At 43.7% G+C, this 17104-nt stretch overlaps 1 protein-coding gene across 1 annotated transcript; it reads right to left on the bottom strand.

Annotated features, from left to right (window-relative positions):
• Positions 1-3679: 3679 nt before the first annotated feature.
• LOC134455492 (cytochrome P450 7A1) lies at positions 3680-16228 on the bottom strand. The gene is made up of 6 exons (XM_063206578.1): positions 16025-16228; positions 15443-15683; positions 14447-15051; positions 10535-10653; positions 8946-9124; positions 3680-7222 (listed from the first exon to the last, which is right to left on the bottom strand). Exons 1-6 carry the CDS (start codon positions 16102-16104, stop codon positions 6851-6853), a joined length of 1596 nt encoding a protein of 531 aa, XP_063062648.1. The 5' UTR covers positions 16105-16228; the 3' UTR covers positions 3680-6850.
• Positions 16229-17104: the final 876 nt, after the last annotated feature.

Below are 17104 nucleotides of genomic sequence, written 5' to 3' on the forward strand. Positions count from 1 at the left end.
CAAGTTTACTGCTTGGCCCCGCATTGCTGCTTGCAGCTATATTTATTCTTCAGTCACCATTCTTCTCCGACTGTAAGTCTATGGCAGCCCATAGAACCGTACGTAGGAAAATGCTGAAAATTGGCACACATATTCGGGCCCAGGTCAGCATTACCCACAGCAATTTATAGGTCCCCAGCCCCAACGCTCTAGCGCCACCAGCAGGTCAAAGTTGCAGGTACATTTCTGCTTGTAACTTTTGAACCGCTGGGCCAATTTTCATAAACTTGGTATCCCTGGAATCCTTGGGCCAAGACGAATCCAACGCACCATATGACGTCATTTTCCGCCAGGATAGTTTTCCCGCCATTTTGAATTTTGTAAAATTCAATAAAAATGCTATTTTTCCGGCAGTTTTTGACCAATTCGCCCGAAACTTGGTATATAGTATCTCTGGACTAAGCTACACATGGGGTCTCAAGGAATATTAGATATCTTTTATCGTTTTGCCGTGACAGCCAATCGAAATTGTCGTAAAAGTGGTGAAACAGGAAGTGAGGTCATATCTCAGCAACCGTTCGTTGAATTAGGTTGGGATTTTGTACACATATAGTAGTCCATCCCATGACCTACCACAAAAAAAATCAGAACCCCAGATCAAACCTTGTAGCGCCACCAGCAGGTCAAAATTTTAGCTACATTTTTGCCTGTAGCTTTTAAACCATATGCACGATGTAAAATATATTATTATCACTAGAATCCTTGGGCCAAGTCGAATTCAACGCACTATATGAAGTTATGTCAACGCAGAAGGGAAATGCCGCCATTTTGAATTTTGTAAAATTCACTGTAAGTCTATGGTAGCCCATAGAACCATACATAGAAAAATGATGTAAATTGGCACACATATTTGAGGCAGCATCAACATTACCCACAGCGAGTTTTAGGTTTCCAGCCCCAATACTCTAGCGCCACCAGCAGGTGAAAGTCGCAGGTACATTTCTGCTTGTAACTTTTAAATCGCTGGGCCAATTGTCATAAACCTGGTATCCCTGGAATCCTTGGGCCAAGACGAATCCAACGCACCCTATAACGTTATTTTCTGCCTGGACAGTTTTCCCGCCATCTTGAATTTTGTAAAATTCAATAAAAATGCTATTTTTTCCCCAGTTTTTGACCAATTCGCCCAAAATTCGGTATATAGTGTCTCTGGACTGAGCTTCACATGGGGTCTCAAGGAATATTGGATATCTTGTATAGTTTAGCCGTGACAGTCAAACAAAATTGTCGTAAAAGTGGCGAAACAGGAAGTGAGGTCATATCTCAGCAACCGTTAGTCAATTTCTGTTAGGAGTTTTTGCACACATTCTAGTCCATCCCATGACCTCCCACAAAAAAATCCAGACCCCAAGCTCAAACTCTCTAGCGCTACCAACAGGTAACAGGAAGTGAACTCATATCTCGGCAGCTCTTCAACGGATTCAAACTAAACTTGGTTTACGTGATCACACTCCCCTCCAAGGAATGCACACCAACATTGGCGAGATTTGGACCAAAGGGGGCACTGCAGTTACTTCTGTTGCCGTGGCGACTCTGGCAAGTTTACTGCTTGGCCCCGCATTGCTGCTTGCAGCTATATTTGACTTTGTTTTACTTAAATCCTGCAGTTTAATATCTATTGTCATTAATTTGGGCCGTTATTATGCCAGCATTAAAATGACTATATTGGTGGGTGTTGAAACAGGAATACTTACTGTGCTACTTCAGCAAGTGCTATGTAGGCGGCAGCAATAGCTAGCCAGCCTCAGTGTTGCCAGATTGGGCTGTTTCCCGCCCAATTGGGCTGCTTAGGATGGCCGTGTGCGGGTAAAAATGGCATTTAGCAGAAAAACCCGCCCAATTTTTGCCATAGAAATCAATAAAATTGGGCAGGATTTTGTGCTTCTAGGCAGGTTTTGAGCATTTTTTGGGCTGGAAATCATCAGCCTGGAAATCATCTGGCAACCCTAGCCAGCCTATATGTTGAATGTCGGTCACCTGGCAGTAGGGCACAGCTGTTAGTGAAAAGTGGATGGAAGTGGCACCTGTTTTATACAAGGAACATTGAAAATCTTTTGTGGGCCTGAGATGACAACAGCGGGGAAGAAGAGTGGGTATTTTCTGGCCCATAAAGCTCACAGCACTCTCTCTCTCTCATTTGTGGAGATTGCTGCTTTGGAAATGAAAATTCTCAAGATTACAGACTGTTCCAGAAATCAGAAAAATGAATCTTATCCTAAACCGTTTGTGTGGTGTGTGTGTGTGTGTATACTGTATGTGCACGTGCTGGGATGCGTGCGTGCGTGCGTGCGTGCGTGTGCACGCGCAAAATGCACGTGCCGGAGTGTGTGCTCATGCATATGTGTGGTTATGTGTGAGTACCTGCTGCTGTACTGCCTTTGTGCCTGTCTGTGTTTACATATTTGTTGGTTTGTTGTGATTGTTGTGATGTTTTGTTAGCAGGTCGTTGGCCTTGACCCGCAGCATCTCCACGAGCAGCAGCTCTCCAGCCACAAATGGCCTATTCAGTAGCCAACAAAGACGAGTGGGCCTATAGAGCAGCTTTCCCTCACAAACACATTTGGAGAGCAGGGGACCACACAGAAGAACACCACCAAACCACCATACACGGGGACTGTAACAGTTTTGAAGGGGATTTCCTTTAGGGTCCCTTTCTGCTTGAAGTTTGCTCCCCATATGCTTGCAAATAACATAAAAAAACCATAAATCATCAAACCACTGCTGCAAGTTTTGCTCTCTGGTTTATTGAGAAACACCATTTAAGGACACACAGACTTTACGCTTGTTTTTTTTTTTTTAAATGCAGTATATCGCTTGAATCAGCTCAGACAAATAATCCATTAAAAGTGCAATGGTGCTAAAAGCTGCGTCATGAAATTGATGGGGACTTAAAAAAAAAAAAAATAAACAGACGTGTTTAATCTTAAAAAATGGAGAAGGCTTTCATCACGTTCTTTGACTCCAAATTAGTTCATTAATCTAAGGACAGACATTTAAAAAAAAAAAAGATGCTTTGGATGACAGAGCTATCTCTTAAGATATCAGAGTCAAATGCGCAAAGTTTTGATGCTTAGAGATGTGAGTGTCCCAATCTTTGTGAAGGCTCTGTTTTTATTAGTGTTGATAGAACTTCTGATGGGATTCTGTACAACAATTCCAGCTATCTGAAGCTGTCTACAGGCTTTAAAAGAAGGCCCATGGCCTCTTCACCTTGTGTACAGAAGGTGGTAAAAATCGAGTTTGTCACACACTGATACCCTTGATTTAAATTAGTCATAGGCTTAGGGTTTTTTATATAATGGGACGAAAACACGATCATTTCACATTGTTTGGCGAGTCTCTACAACTGCTAGACACTCACCTTCCCAGTGAGTGGGTGGTTTAGTGAGTGGCATTGATTGAGCAGTTGTCCTTTCTAATAAAAAAAGACCCCTAATGGTGTGATTCACCGTGTTAACATTTTACGTCATACAAGCTGTGATTTATGATTTATGAAGAGACAAAGCAAAGTATTTTTTTGTCTTTCTGGAGAGATACTGGCTGACATGGGGGCTGCTAGGGGGGGAAAAGTGGTACAGATTCTAGGGCCCAAGCACTGAGAGGGGCCCTTAAGGGAGCCCAAGCACTGAGAGGGGCCCTTAAGGGGGCCCAAAATTCGAATCTTTCATGGGGCCCAGCATTTCTGGCAGCGCCCCTGCTGGCTGACACAGCATACCTTCAAGTTAGGGAGTCATGCAAAGAAAACCCTTTCCGGTTACAACACAATATCATTATTCTGCAAACATTGTGTGTTGTAAGTAAAGTAATGCTGTGCTATTAAGTCCAATAAACGGGCAGTAAAGGGGGACGAATAACGCGTGCTAGCGCTAGATTGCAATAGGCCTATCTTTCCCACTAGAATACCCCCACCAAACCGCAAGCGCGCACTCAACTCTACCACCTGCTCGGGGGAATTAATTTATGTTTATTAGGTGTGTAAAATGTTATTCATACACGCAAGTACTAATGAACTTCTCAACACTTGTCGTCTTGTCCATTGTTTAAAAAAACCACTTTATAAAGAGGCTGGAATCACCATAGCGACCCGTGCGCTCAATTATGTGTCTGGATAACTGGGGGCAGGACTCTCCTGTTCTCTGATTCAAAGTGTTCTAATGGTCAAAATTAAATTACCCAGGAAGCTGGAAGTACGTCTATTCCCCTACCTTTGTAAATAGACTATTGAACGTGTAATCTGTTGCATGCGCAAGCAGGTTATTAGCCTCTGACAGCGCGCGCTCTCCATGCGTATGACAGTCAATGAGAGCACAAGTCAGTCTGGGGTCACAGCACCAAAGCCCACACGAGGTTCCCCAATCATCTTCCAACAACACACATTTTGTGGTAGAAATCGTGCTTCTCTGATCTGAAGCAGTTGGAAGCAGGGGAGTGGGATGGATACAGCGTAGCCTTCTCCCCCAACTCTACAGCCTAGCACGAGTCACACGACCCATAGAAATGAGTCAGTTGCCAAGCAACGCAGGACCGTCTAGTTTTTCTGTAGTCTACGGGTATAACGTCGAAGACCGAGAAAGCGCAGAGGCATCACTAATAAAGCTCAGTGGTTAATTATTAAAATAAAATAGGAGTAATATAATTTAATTAACTCGGGATATATTTACTCAATTTCTCACACCAGGAGAACCTCGCCAAATCCAAGTCCAAGGGGGATAAGCGTAACATCCAACAAGAGCTAGGCCTACTCAGCAGATTGCTGCTGGTATTGGTTTCACGTGAGAGAGCGCGAACGCAGTCGCTCCAACTTATGACGTATGCGTCATCAAAGTTTTTCTTTATCAGCTTTTATCCATTGCCCCATGCCACTGGGGTGATGATAATAGGACTACTTTTTGACCACGTGCGTACGTTGCCATCTTGGCGGAGCACATAAAAAGATCAATGGTTCGCATGATCAATCATTTCCATAACTTGGGTAATAGAGTGTAGTGTAAGATAACAAATTATTAATGTGCCAGTCTTGTCTAGACATCATTCAAGACATGCGGAACAGAGTAGGGCACCATGCACCCCACCAAACAGCCCTAGCTATGAATAAGAACGGGAAATTCATCATTTTGGTACAAATGTAAGCTACAACAATGATACTTCTATGGGAGCATAACTTTATTTCCCTTTCCAATCTTTTTCACGCTGGGTAGGCTAAGGCTACTTCTAAAAAATAGTCTGTAACCATCACACGGCACCGCTATCGAGTGATGCAAGATCGCCATCTGTCGGCATCATGCTTAGGCACGCGCTCTACCGTGCGTCTCTTTTCATAATCCCATGACGATGAATGAAATATTATTTTCCCTTATCAAAACAAATAACCCGCCTCGAATGGTGTCTTAATTCATACACCATTAAGCGGGTTAAGAGGGCCAATGTTGTGTTAATAACATTTCACAAGTTGTGTAAACAACAAACGGCGGTGAGTTCACACAATCATTAAATTCTCGGTTGGTGGTTAATGAGATTAATTTCATAGACTATGCCTCTCTCATCACCAGTTTGTCTCGATCAACTTGGAGAGCGTGGCAAAAGAGTTAAGGGCTATGACATGACCTCAATCCTCTCATGTGAATAGTTCCTGCTGGGCATGTACAAATGGGAAGGGAAGTTTATAAAAGTTGAACTTCAACAATGTAGTTGGATGGCCCCCTGTTAATGTTTATCATCATACAATTAAAGCATCATCTCCAAAAATATATATTGGTAATTCATAACTCAATGTATTGATGCTTTCTTGCCTCTAGGCCCGGTACACTACTTGTATAGGGCATGCAAACATCTTGAATCAGTTATGGTGGCATGTCATCCTGAACATTTAAAACCAATAAAAAAGATGTTACTTTGGTCTGTACCAGGTGCACATTTACATGTAGTCAATGGCCAACTGACTAAATCACCATGAATATCTTATCGTAGCGCAAGCATAGCGTAAGCATGCTTCTAGTGCCAGCTGGTAGCATCAGAAAATATTACACTACATTACACTTTGCTGACACTTTCATACAAAGCGACTCACAGTTATTTATTTTTTTAGGGTCTTGGTTGCAGTCCCAGGAGCAATGCGAGGTTAAGTGCCTTGCTCAAGGGCACTTCAGCCATGGATGGAGGTGCAGGGAGAGGTCAGCTGGGATTCAAATCTACAACCCCCAGATTGAAAGACCAACTCCCTAACCACTATGCCACTGCTGCCCCCATTTTGCCCCCATTTGTCCCTCATTTACGTGTGTGTGTGTGTGTGTGTGTGTGTGTGTGTGTGTGTGTGTGTGTGTGTGTGTGTGTGTGTGTGTGTGTGTGTGTGTGTAGTTGATGGTGGTGAGCGCATGTATGACATGTCTGCTTCTACTCTTTTATCCTCAACACATTACTCTATGTTCAGACCAGAGTGACCTCAAGAGATCAAAATGGCAGAAGTCATATCTCTGGTCTGAGGATTGGCCAACTACGGCAAATACACCACCAGCAAGAACACAATTTGGATGAAGAAAGAGAAAAAGACAATCTAGTAGGCCTATGACATGCTTCAGTGGTAACGAATTGCCCAATTTCTCATGTTGATGAGCCAGAGCCCCTCTGTGACCAGATAAACCAAATAATACAATAAAGCACGAAGACAGAGAATTCATACCAACGTTCCTTCAGCAACCTTGGTGACATTAGTCGCTTTCGCTCTGAAACCACAGAACGTGTTATGTGAAACACAGAATGTCTCTAGCCACATTCAGTTCTGTACCCACTGTACTGTCACCTCAGCTGACCCCTGTCACTGCTCCTGATTGGCTGGCTGCTCCTGCTGTGGGCCGGAGGTGGTGCCGGTGCCGGTGTCAGTGCCGCTCCTGGGCCTGGGCCTGACTTTGTAGCGGACCTGCACGTCTTGCGTGGGTGGCAGGATCCCCAGCCCTGCCCGTGTGCAGTCTGTGCTGAGCCGGACGTTAGCCTGCGCCAGCTCCATGTCACAGTGCCACAGCAGCAGCACCAGGAACATCTTGATTTCACACATGGCAAAGAACCTCCCAGGACACTCGCTGGCCCCCGAGCCAAAGGGCACGAGGTAGTGCTTCAGGCGGCGGCCGTTCTTGCAGAATTGGGTCTTCCTCTGCCCCGCCTCGTCCAGGAAGCGATCAAACTGGAACTCCTGCAGGAAGAGAGATATGTGTTTGTGATTACTGCAGCACTTGACCGTAGGGTCTCAACGAACAAGTACTTTAGAGCCATCGTCAGGTCATTTTGAGGAAAGGAAGAGATTTTCAATGTAAGACACTACTTGTTTTCATTATGACCACTGCATGCAAAGCTAACCACTTTTTAATCTCCTATTGCTTTAAGCTATTGTGAGGACTTGGTGTTAATGCACTGATACCATTGCTGAAAAAAGTGTTCCTTTCTTAAAAGTACACTGTGTAAGATTTTCAATTGTTTATTTCCAGAATTCATGCTACCCATTCACTAATGTTACCTTTTTCATGAATAATTACCACCACCATCAAATTCTAAATATTCATCATGACTGGAAAAATTGCACTTTTCATACATGAAAAGGGGGATCTTGTTCTCTTTCATGACAAGATCAAATTTGACAATAGGCAGCCCAGTTTCAATGAGCAACATAGTTGCAGTACCTTTTTTTCACCATTTCCTGCACAGTGTACCTTTAAAGGTCCTGTTCATTGTCCAAAATTGCTGTTGCCCATTTATGAACCTGTCCTTTTTCAAGAATAATCATCAGTACTGTCAATGTCAAGTGTTTGTATTTGCTTTAAATTTACATTTACCTAATCAAGAATTTTTTTTTTTTTTAAAGCAAAGGATATTTTACAAAGGCTTTCCAGACACACAATGTACAAAATCACTGTACGTACAAAACCATCTTCAGGACAGTCATAAAGTGCAAAATTGTCATGTAAATAAGACCAATGTGCAATCAATCCATCAACCATTCAATCAATCAAAAGTATTTATATAGCACATTATCATACTCATTCGTCATTCAAGGTGCTTGAGTGAAAAAAAAAAACTTGAACAAAGATGGTGATGGAAAAGATCAACATATTTGTTCCAATAGACCGCGATAGTCAGTGTCTATCAACATCTACTGTTCTATATACACTGGCTTGTAGTGAAGGGGAGTAGAGTTGCCGCCCTGCTGTGGTACCAAACTTTCCACTATATCACATGGCTACACAGAGCACAACCCTCCTAGAGCTGTTTTTCACACGTTGTGGGTGTAATTGTGCCAGACTGACTCCAGGTGGAGCCCTATCTCACGTCATTTCGTGAAGTATTTACGAAAAAAATAACGTTCATTTTCGTGGTGCATTCACGTTATTGCCCGTTTTTCGTGGTTGGACAACGAAACGCTGCCTATTCATTTGAATTGCCCGACTGCTGCTATGGTTATCCAAGCGTCTGCAGGGGCGGGGAGGGGGTGCTGACAGAACACTGCTGATACATTCGGGACTCACTAATTCGACGCCCTTTCGGTACTTACGCCTTATGTCATACGACCCTAAACCTAAACCTGAACCTAAACCTAAACCTAACCCTAACCCTAACCCTACTTAACCCTAAACCTAACCCTAACCCTAACCTTAACCCTAACCTTAACCCTAAACCCTAAACCTAACCCTAACCCTAAATTGCTTGTTTGAAATGTTTGGTGACGGTACCGAAAGGTCGTCAAACTAGTGGGTCGCTAGGCAGCAGTCGGGCAATTCAAATGAATAGGCAGCGTTTCGTTGCCCAACCACGAAAAACGGGCAATAACGTGAATGCACCACGAAAATTGAAGTTATTTTTTTCGTGAATACTTCACGAAAGGCGTGAGATACGGTTGCCAGGTGTGACGGTGTGACTGGTACCGTAGGACTGGGATATATCTCTGGGTCCATGTGTATAAGCTGGGGGTACATGGCAATGTAGTCTCCTTTGCGGATTGCGGCCGTCTGGCCAGAGTCCAGGGTGAAGGTGAAGTCGTCACTGGCAACCCGGATCATGATGGACGCACTGGATAGCCGCAGAGCTTCTTCTATGATGCTTCCTGTCATTAAAATATTGAATATAACATGGACATTTTTGCTAAATGTTGCAAATGCCAAATTGTATGTATTATATAAAACAGATTCCGGTTGATAGATGTTTGCAACGTACCCTCGTGATAACAAAATAGTTGACAGTGTTGTGTCCCTTGCTGTGTCAGCCCGACTTTAGGATAGGATAGACACTTTTGTCACATTGTTAGCGGACGTGAGGTCAGTCTGATGCCCATATTTTGGCAGCTGAGACAAATAAAAGGCACTAAAAGTTTCACTGCTGTCGGAATAGGTCCCTGGCCAGATAGTTTATTCAGCTTTATGACCTTGTAAAATGGGCATGTAACAGAGTAGTATGTTACATTATACATTACACCTAGCTGATGCTTTGATACATGGTAACTTTGGTATTTACAGGGTATTGGTTACAGTCTCTGGAGAAGTGTGGGGTTAGGGGATTTGCTCAAGAGCACCTCAGCCTTGGAGTGCAGTAGGGAAAGGTAAAGGGCCGTACACACACGTCGCTGCTAGTTACTCGCTCAGCGAATGAACTCAATAGAATGTCAATGTGTTCCAGCGAGACTAGCAGGCCAGTAGGCGAGTACTGTACAAGCGATGCGATTTGGGCGGATCCCGAGTTGAAAATATTTTATCTTCGAGCGAGGCGAGTAAGCGAGTAACCAATTGGAAGGCAGAGTTCGGTACTTCTCGCCTGTTCATTGGCAGTTAAAGTCGAGGGAACTTTCAGCGAACGCTCCACGAACGAGAGGCGAGTAGGCGAGCAAGCGAGAAGCTAGTAAATAGCAGTGATGTGTGTACGGCTCTTTAGGGTGGGATTCGAACCTGCAACACTCTTATCCACAGTCCAACTCCCTAACCATGGCCATCCATGATCCATGTGTTTTTTTCTTCACCAAGAGGCCAAAAGCTGCCACACGCTCAGAGTTTTAGTGCGATAAAGTTTCTCAGGAGAGAATTGTGTGATACTTTCTTGCCTCTTCATTACAGTATCTCTTTATCTGGTAGGGCTGGGCGATATGGAAAAAAAACTATATCACGATATGGATTACTTTATATCACGATAACGATATATATCACGATATAGCACAATTACATAGGCCTACGTTTTCAGTTATTATCTTTATTTGCTCTTCATTTGTTCATGTCGCAAAACAACCTTTCTTTAAAGTTGATCTTTTTATTGTTATTTTTTCCATTACATGAACTTATAGTGTGTATTGTGACAACATGAAATGTCATTAAATGAAATTCAATTGTATACAACTGATAAAATTACTATCACGATATAAACGATATAGGAGAAAGGTCACGATATACACTTTTATATCGCGATAACAATATATATCGTCATATTGCCCAGCCCTATTATCTGGTGGTGTATGTATTTCTTGATTTACCTAACACAAACATGGAGTCCAGCTGTTCCTTTGACATGCTGATTGGCTGATCTGGGTCATCTGACTGCTCCACCACACGGTCCACCTCTGCACGGGCAGCACTCAGAGCCTGTGGACAACTGGCGGCACACACACACACACACACACACACACACACACACACACACACACACACACACACACACACACACACACACACACACACACACACAAACACACAGAGAGGGAGAGGGTGGGAGTTGAGAGATGTCAAATTCAAGCACCTTCATTCAAATCCTCTCAACCATTTCAAAACAAAGTAGGTCATTTTAAATGGTGAACGTTCCATGTAGTTGTTGAACGCGAACGTCGTATGATGACATTTGATATGACCACAACATTTGGCATTGAGCCAGTGTCACATGATTGTAGACTGTATAGGGCAGTCATGGGTGAGCGTTAGGGCATCAGACTTGCATCCCAGAGGTTGCCGGTTCGACACCCGACCCGCCAGGTTGGTGGGGGGAGTAATCAACCAGTGCTCTCCCCCATCCTCCTCCATGACTGAGGTACCCTGAGCATGGTACCGTCCCACCGCACTGCTCCCCATGGGGCGCCACTGAGGGCTGCCCCCTTGCACGGGTGAGGCATAAATGCAATTTCATTGTGTGCAGTGTGCAGTGTTCACTTGTGTGCTGTGGAGTGCTGTGTCACAATGACAATGGGAGTTGGAGTTTCCCAATGGGCTTTCTTTCATCTTTCGACTGTATATATTGTACTTTTGAGAGTCTCTGTGGAGAGCAGTGTTGCCCCGTCAGGAGTCGAACCCATTGCCTTTCTGGGTAGCAAACTGAGGATCGGACTACTACTTGGCTTGATGGTCAGAGCACACACACACAACATTAGTGGTGGTCACGCCATCACAGCGTTGTTTTATTCCCCGGTGTCAAGCGCACTAGAGTTTAATTTGTCTGTTTCCATCATCACATCAGGGGAATGACTCTTGGATCCGCAGTTTACAACAACTGAGCAGAGTTGTATGGTAATGAAATAGAACTAACCTACTTAAGTACTCTACTTAAGTAGGCCTACTAAAATGCAGAAACTGTTGTTGGAGAGATTTTTTCTTCCTACTTCCCTTCCTTGCTTCACTACATATTTATGGTGAATGTAATACTTTTACTCCGATGCATTTTAAAATACTTTATGAAAGTAGTTATGAAAGGTTTATGAAAGTCGTTTATGAAAAGTAAAGCCTGAGTAAGTTCATCTGAAGGCAGTGCTTAACCTGTTTATGTGTGAGCCCTTTGCCTTCATAAGGATGATGCATCTGGACTATTCTATTTTGAAGTTTACCATTAGGCTTAAAGGGACACTGTGTGAGATTTTTAGTTGTTTATTTTTAGAATTCATGCTGCCAATTCACTAATGTTACCTTTTTCATGAATACTTACCACCAGCATCAAATTCTAAGCATTCATTATGACTGAAAAAATTGCACTTTTCATACATGAAAAGGGGGATCTTCTCCATGGTCCGCCATTTTGAATTTCTAAAAATAGCCATTTTTAGCAGCAGACTGTACTTGGACCATACTAGAAAATATTTGTTTAATACTTAGTAAACTTTCATGTAAAGATCAAATTTGGCAATAGGCAGTCAATTTCTATAAGCAGCATAGTTGCAGTACCTTTTTGACCATTTCCTGCACAGTGTCCCTTTAACTTACACAGCAGGGACTTGTGTAGTGAAAGTGAAGTGAAGGCCCAACTGAGAAACTCCCATCTCCCATTGTCATTGTGACATAGCACTCCAGTATTCACGAAATTGCTGTATGCCTCACCCGAGCAAGGGGACAGCCCCCAATGGCGCCTCAAGGGAGCAGTGCGGCGGGACGGTACCATGGTCAGGGGATCTCAGTCATGGAGGAGGATGGAGGAGAGCACTGGTTAATTACTCCCCCATCAACCTGGCGGGTCGGGAGTCGAACTGGCAACCTTTGGGATTACAAGTCTGATGCACTAACCGCTCACCCATGAATGCCCTGCCCACATTGTACTTTTACTTTCAGAACATGTGGTAATGTTTGAATACTACTTGCACTTTCAGTATTGAGTAGCAGTTTCTAAATGATTGTACTTCTACTTTTACTGTCGGTACTTCAGAAGTATTTCTGAAAGAGGTCTACCTGTAATTACATTTTGAATACTTTAGTAGGCTACTTCTACTTGAGTATGGTATGAGAAGAGCACTTCTTCTGCTCAAGTCAGTTTCTTGATGGCATTTGTACTACTTCTACTTCACTCATCCAATCCGGTACTTTGTACATACAGTGCCCTCCATAATTATTGGCACCCCTGGTTGAGATGTGTTTTTTAGCTTCCAATTATTATTATTATTTTCTAAATAATATGGGACCTTAATGGAAAAAAGAGTAAAAATCCAACCTTCAATACAAGTGCATTTATTTAGTGGGGAAAAAATCCCACATAAAGAAATAATTATTTGACATCAAATAATGTGTGTCACAATTATTAGCACCCCTGGTGTTAATATTTTGTACAACCCCTTTTTGCCAACAAAACAGCACCTAATCTTCTCCTATAATGTTTCACAAGATGGGAAAAGACAGAAAGAGGGATCTTCAGTCATTCCTCTTTGCAGAATCTCTCTAAATCATCCAGAGACCTGGGTCCTCTCCTCTGTACTCTCCTCTTCAGCTCACCCCACAGGTTCTCAATGGGGTTGAGGTCTGAGGACTGAGATGGCCATGGGAGGAGCTTGATTTTGTGTCTGGTGAACCATTTCTGTGTAGATTTGGCCATATGTTTAGGGTCATTGTCTTGCTGAAAGACCCAGTGACGACCCATCTTCAGCTTTCGGGCAGAGGGCAACAGATTTTGATTTAAAATGTCCTGGTATTTCAAAGCATTCATGATGCCATGCACCCTAACAAGGTTCCCAGGGCCTTTGGAAGCGAAACAGCCCCACAGCATCACTGACCCAACCCCATACTTCACAGTGGGTATGAGGTGCTTTTCAGCATGCGCATCTTTCGTGGCACGCCAGACCCACTTAGAGTGTTTGTTGCCAAAAAGCTCAATCTTGGTCTCATCTGACCAAAGCACACGGTCCCAGTTGAAGCCCCAATACCGCTTGGCGAACTCCAGACGTTTGCGTTTATGATTGTGAGTGAGGAAAGGTTTTCTCCGTGCATGCCTCCCAAACAGCTTGTTGGCGTGTAGACAGCGCCTGATGGTTGATTTGGAGACTTTGTGACCCCAGGATGCTACCATTTGTTGCAAAATAAACTTGGGTCCTCGTCCAGGCTTGTTTACCACTGTTCCAGTTGTTTGGAACTTCTTAATTATTCCTCTCACAGTGGATATGGGCAGCTGCAGTTGAGTGGCAATCTTCTTGTAGCCTCTGCCTGACCTGTGAAGGTCGACGCACATCTGCCTCACTTGTATGCTGTGTTCCTTTGTCTTTCCCATGTTTAAGAGTGGATAAGAGAAATGGCCTCGGTGTCACGTCATATTTATACCCCAGGGAAACAGGAAGTGATGAATTACTAATTAAATGTTCCTACATACTCTGGTAAACTTTGTAAACTACTGTAGAAATGACAGAAATGCTTCAATTATATTTATTTCCTGGGAATTGTTAAGGGTGCCAATAATTGTGGAACAGGTGATTTAATGAAAAATAATTATTTTTTAGTCAGGGATTTTTTTATTTTCTTACAATTTATTTGAGTTGAAGGCTACATTTTCCTACAATTTTCAGTGTGACAGTATTCTTCTGCAATAAACACTGAATTTATTTTAAGGCTTTTAACACACCTCAACCAGGGGTGCCAATAATTATGGAGGGCACTGTATCTGCGACTGCGTAACACAACCTGTTTGGACCCGTTCCAAGCTCACAGCATACCTGAGCATGTAGTAGAGGCTCCAGAAGGCAGCAGGAAGCGTGTTGGCTTGCGAGGCCCAGAGCATGGACACATGCGTGCCTGCCTTCCCCCGCTCGTCCAACGGCATGTTGTCAAATGCATCCATCCTGCGCCGGATGAGAGCAGACATGCTGTGATTGCGCTGCAGTCGGGAATGGTTGAGCTTCTCCGCCAGGGCCTCGCGCGCCAGCCACGCGCGTACGCACAAGTGAATGGGCAGTCCCGCCGCCATCTCCGGGAAGGCCCGATCAAAAACCAAAAAGTGTTGAGCTACTTGACGCATTCCCATGTCTGCCTTGGCCGGCGTGTCGTCTGTATTTGCCAACGGCCCCGCTGAATCTTGCTGCCCGAAGATGGTTAAATATCCCGCATCAAACATGATGCGATTGGAGAAACTCTGAAGTCCCTCCACCTCCCAGCCCTCGCCCTTGGGAAGATTCTGCCTCAACACCGTCTGTAAGTTACTCAGCATACTCTGAGCTAACTGAGCGAGTGACGGCCCCTGTAATGTCTGGTGAAATATGGAATGGACCTCTCTGTAGCCATTGTAATAGGCAGGTGCGAGGAGATCAGCATGACCAAAGACCTAAGAGAGAATAGAAATAGAACAGGTGGGGAAATGAAAGCTGGTTATGCGTTATTGTGCAGGTGTAAAAGAATGTAGGCTCATGCGTAATTGTCCAAACTGTAAATGAGATGTAGTGCATTAAGTAGGCTAGGCCTGTTTGTGTGGTGTGTAAACTTTGCTCAACTTGCTCCAACTTGTGTGTGTGTGTGTGTGTGTGTGTGTGTGTGTGTGTGTGTGTGTGTGTGTGTGTGTGTGTGTGTGTGTGTGTGCGCGCGCGCGCGCGCGCGGACTGGGTCACGGTGATAATTAACTTGGACTTCACCGTGTGACGTTTATTGAGGTTTATTTACGGTCACTTCATTCATTCATTCATCCATTCACTCTGAGTCTCAAAATTGCATTAGCCTACCCGCTGTGAAAAGCCGACGGCGAACTTCTGAAAATCCAAGTTTTTTCCCTGTCGAACAACAGCCGGAAAGGAAAACGGATCCGTAATGAATGTGAAGTACTTTCCTGCGATTTTACATGTGAATATATTACCGTACTGTTTCTGCATCTCCTGCAGAAAAGCCAATGGATTTTTGCCGTAATCTAATGCCACCCCAAGAAACGGGATCCATCCAGCTTCCAACGGTGGCTCACCGGGACGTCTAGAGAAAACAAAACATAGTATCGCACCACCATAAAACAATTAATTTGTTCTAATTGCTAAAAAGTACGCCTGCATAACAAACATAGGCTACTGGGCTCCTATTCTACTGAGCACGTGTAGAAAACGTGAACGCGTAGTGCATCTACATTCTTGTTTTCAACACATTCTCTGACGGAACAGACTATCAGAAACTTCCTTAAAAAAAATGAGTGCAGATAAAACTTATCGTGATTAAAAAAACGCTTCTATTTGGGACCGCGGCTGAAATGATACCTTGAAACCTGATGCATTGGGCTATAAAACATTTAAACTGCGCTATATAACATGCCTCTCTCTTACCTTTTCCTGGGCTCAAGGAGTAAACAAAATAGAAAAAGAGGCAACAGGACGGTCAAAATGCCAATAAGAAAGGTAGACATGGCTGTCTTGACAACATGTATCTTGCTGTCTCTTCCTTCTACTTAGGGCTGGCTGGCCACTGCTTGCCTGCTGTTTTCTTGTTGTGGGTTTGAGAGCAAGACGCTCCTCCCTGACAGGGTTTCTGTTCTCTGATGATCTTTTGGGACAGGGCTCAGGAGAGTGAGTGTTCAGTAGTTGCCAAGACTACTCCAAATATTTCACAACTTCTTATTCTGTGCGACTTGCACCAAACTCAATCTATTTTCTGAATAAGGACAGTTTATTTGTGAACAGGAACCTAGCCAAATTAACACATAATTGTCAATCTGCCAACTTCCACTGGCATACATTTTAAAATGAAATTTGAGCATAAGTTGAATTCAAGAGTAAGAAAGCGGTAACACGTCTTGTTTTATGACCTCTTTTTCTATCTGTGATGAACAAACCTGCCCTGCCCATTGTTTGAGAAACATTATTATATATTTTTGCAAACCTCTACACAGGGCTGTTTCTTTGGCAGGGATGTGATTGGGTAGCCTATTTGGCAACTGTTGCAGACTTAACGGTGAAATCTTATAAAACCAGAAGTACTGCAATAACCCCCTACACTGACTGTGTAGTGTGTCCACATCTCTCTTTAGTAACATTAGGTTAGTGCAGAAGCCTACGACAATTGTTGAGGAATCTGTAACTCTGTTGGGCCTATAATATTCTGATTATTATGACCTGATACAAGGTAGCCTATGTGTCTAAACCGGGTGTTCCCAAACTGTACCATGACAAGGCCCCCCATATACGAGTAGATTCTAGCCAAGCCCCCCTCTTTACATGATCGTACATCACTGTGCACTATGCCTGTGTCAGTGTCAGTGCCTCATTGGAATAAATCATATAACGATAATAGTAGTATGTTCAGAGATGCAAGTTATTAACTAATAGGAATATTGTTTAACCCCCCCCCCCCCAGGGGTCTCCGACCCCCACTTTGAAAACCACTGGTCGAAACAGTATCGCCCATGC

This window comes from Engraulis encrasicolus, chromosome 9, assembly GCF_034702125.1.
Source record: "Engraulis encrasicolus isolate BLACKSEA-1 chromosome 9, IST_EnEncr_1.0, whole genome shotgun sequence".
NCBI lineage: Eukaryota > Metazoa > Chordata > Actinopteri > Clupeiformes > Engraulidae > Engraulis > Engraulis encrasicolus.

Bases quoted from the DNA above. Each gene is read 5' to 3' on its own strand.
- LOC134455492 (XM_063206578.1), bottom strand. From the start codon at position 16,104: ATGTCTACCTTTCTTATTGGCATTTTGACCGTCCTGTTGCCTCTTTTT. The intron at 10,654-14,446 runs GTATGCTGTGAG...GTGTGCCGCCAG, and splicing joins AGCCTCTACTACATGCTCAG to TTGTCCACAGGCTCTGAGTG. The intron at 9,125-10,534 runs GTAAATCAAGAA...TTTTAATGACAG, and splicing joins GGACTCCATGTTTGTGTTAG to GAAGCATCATAGAAGAAGCT.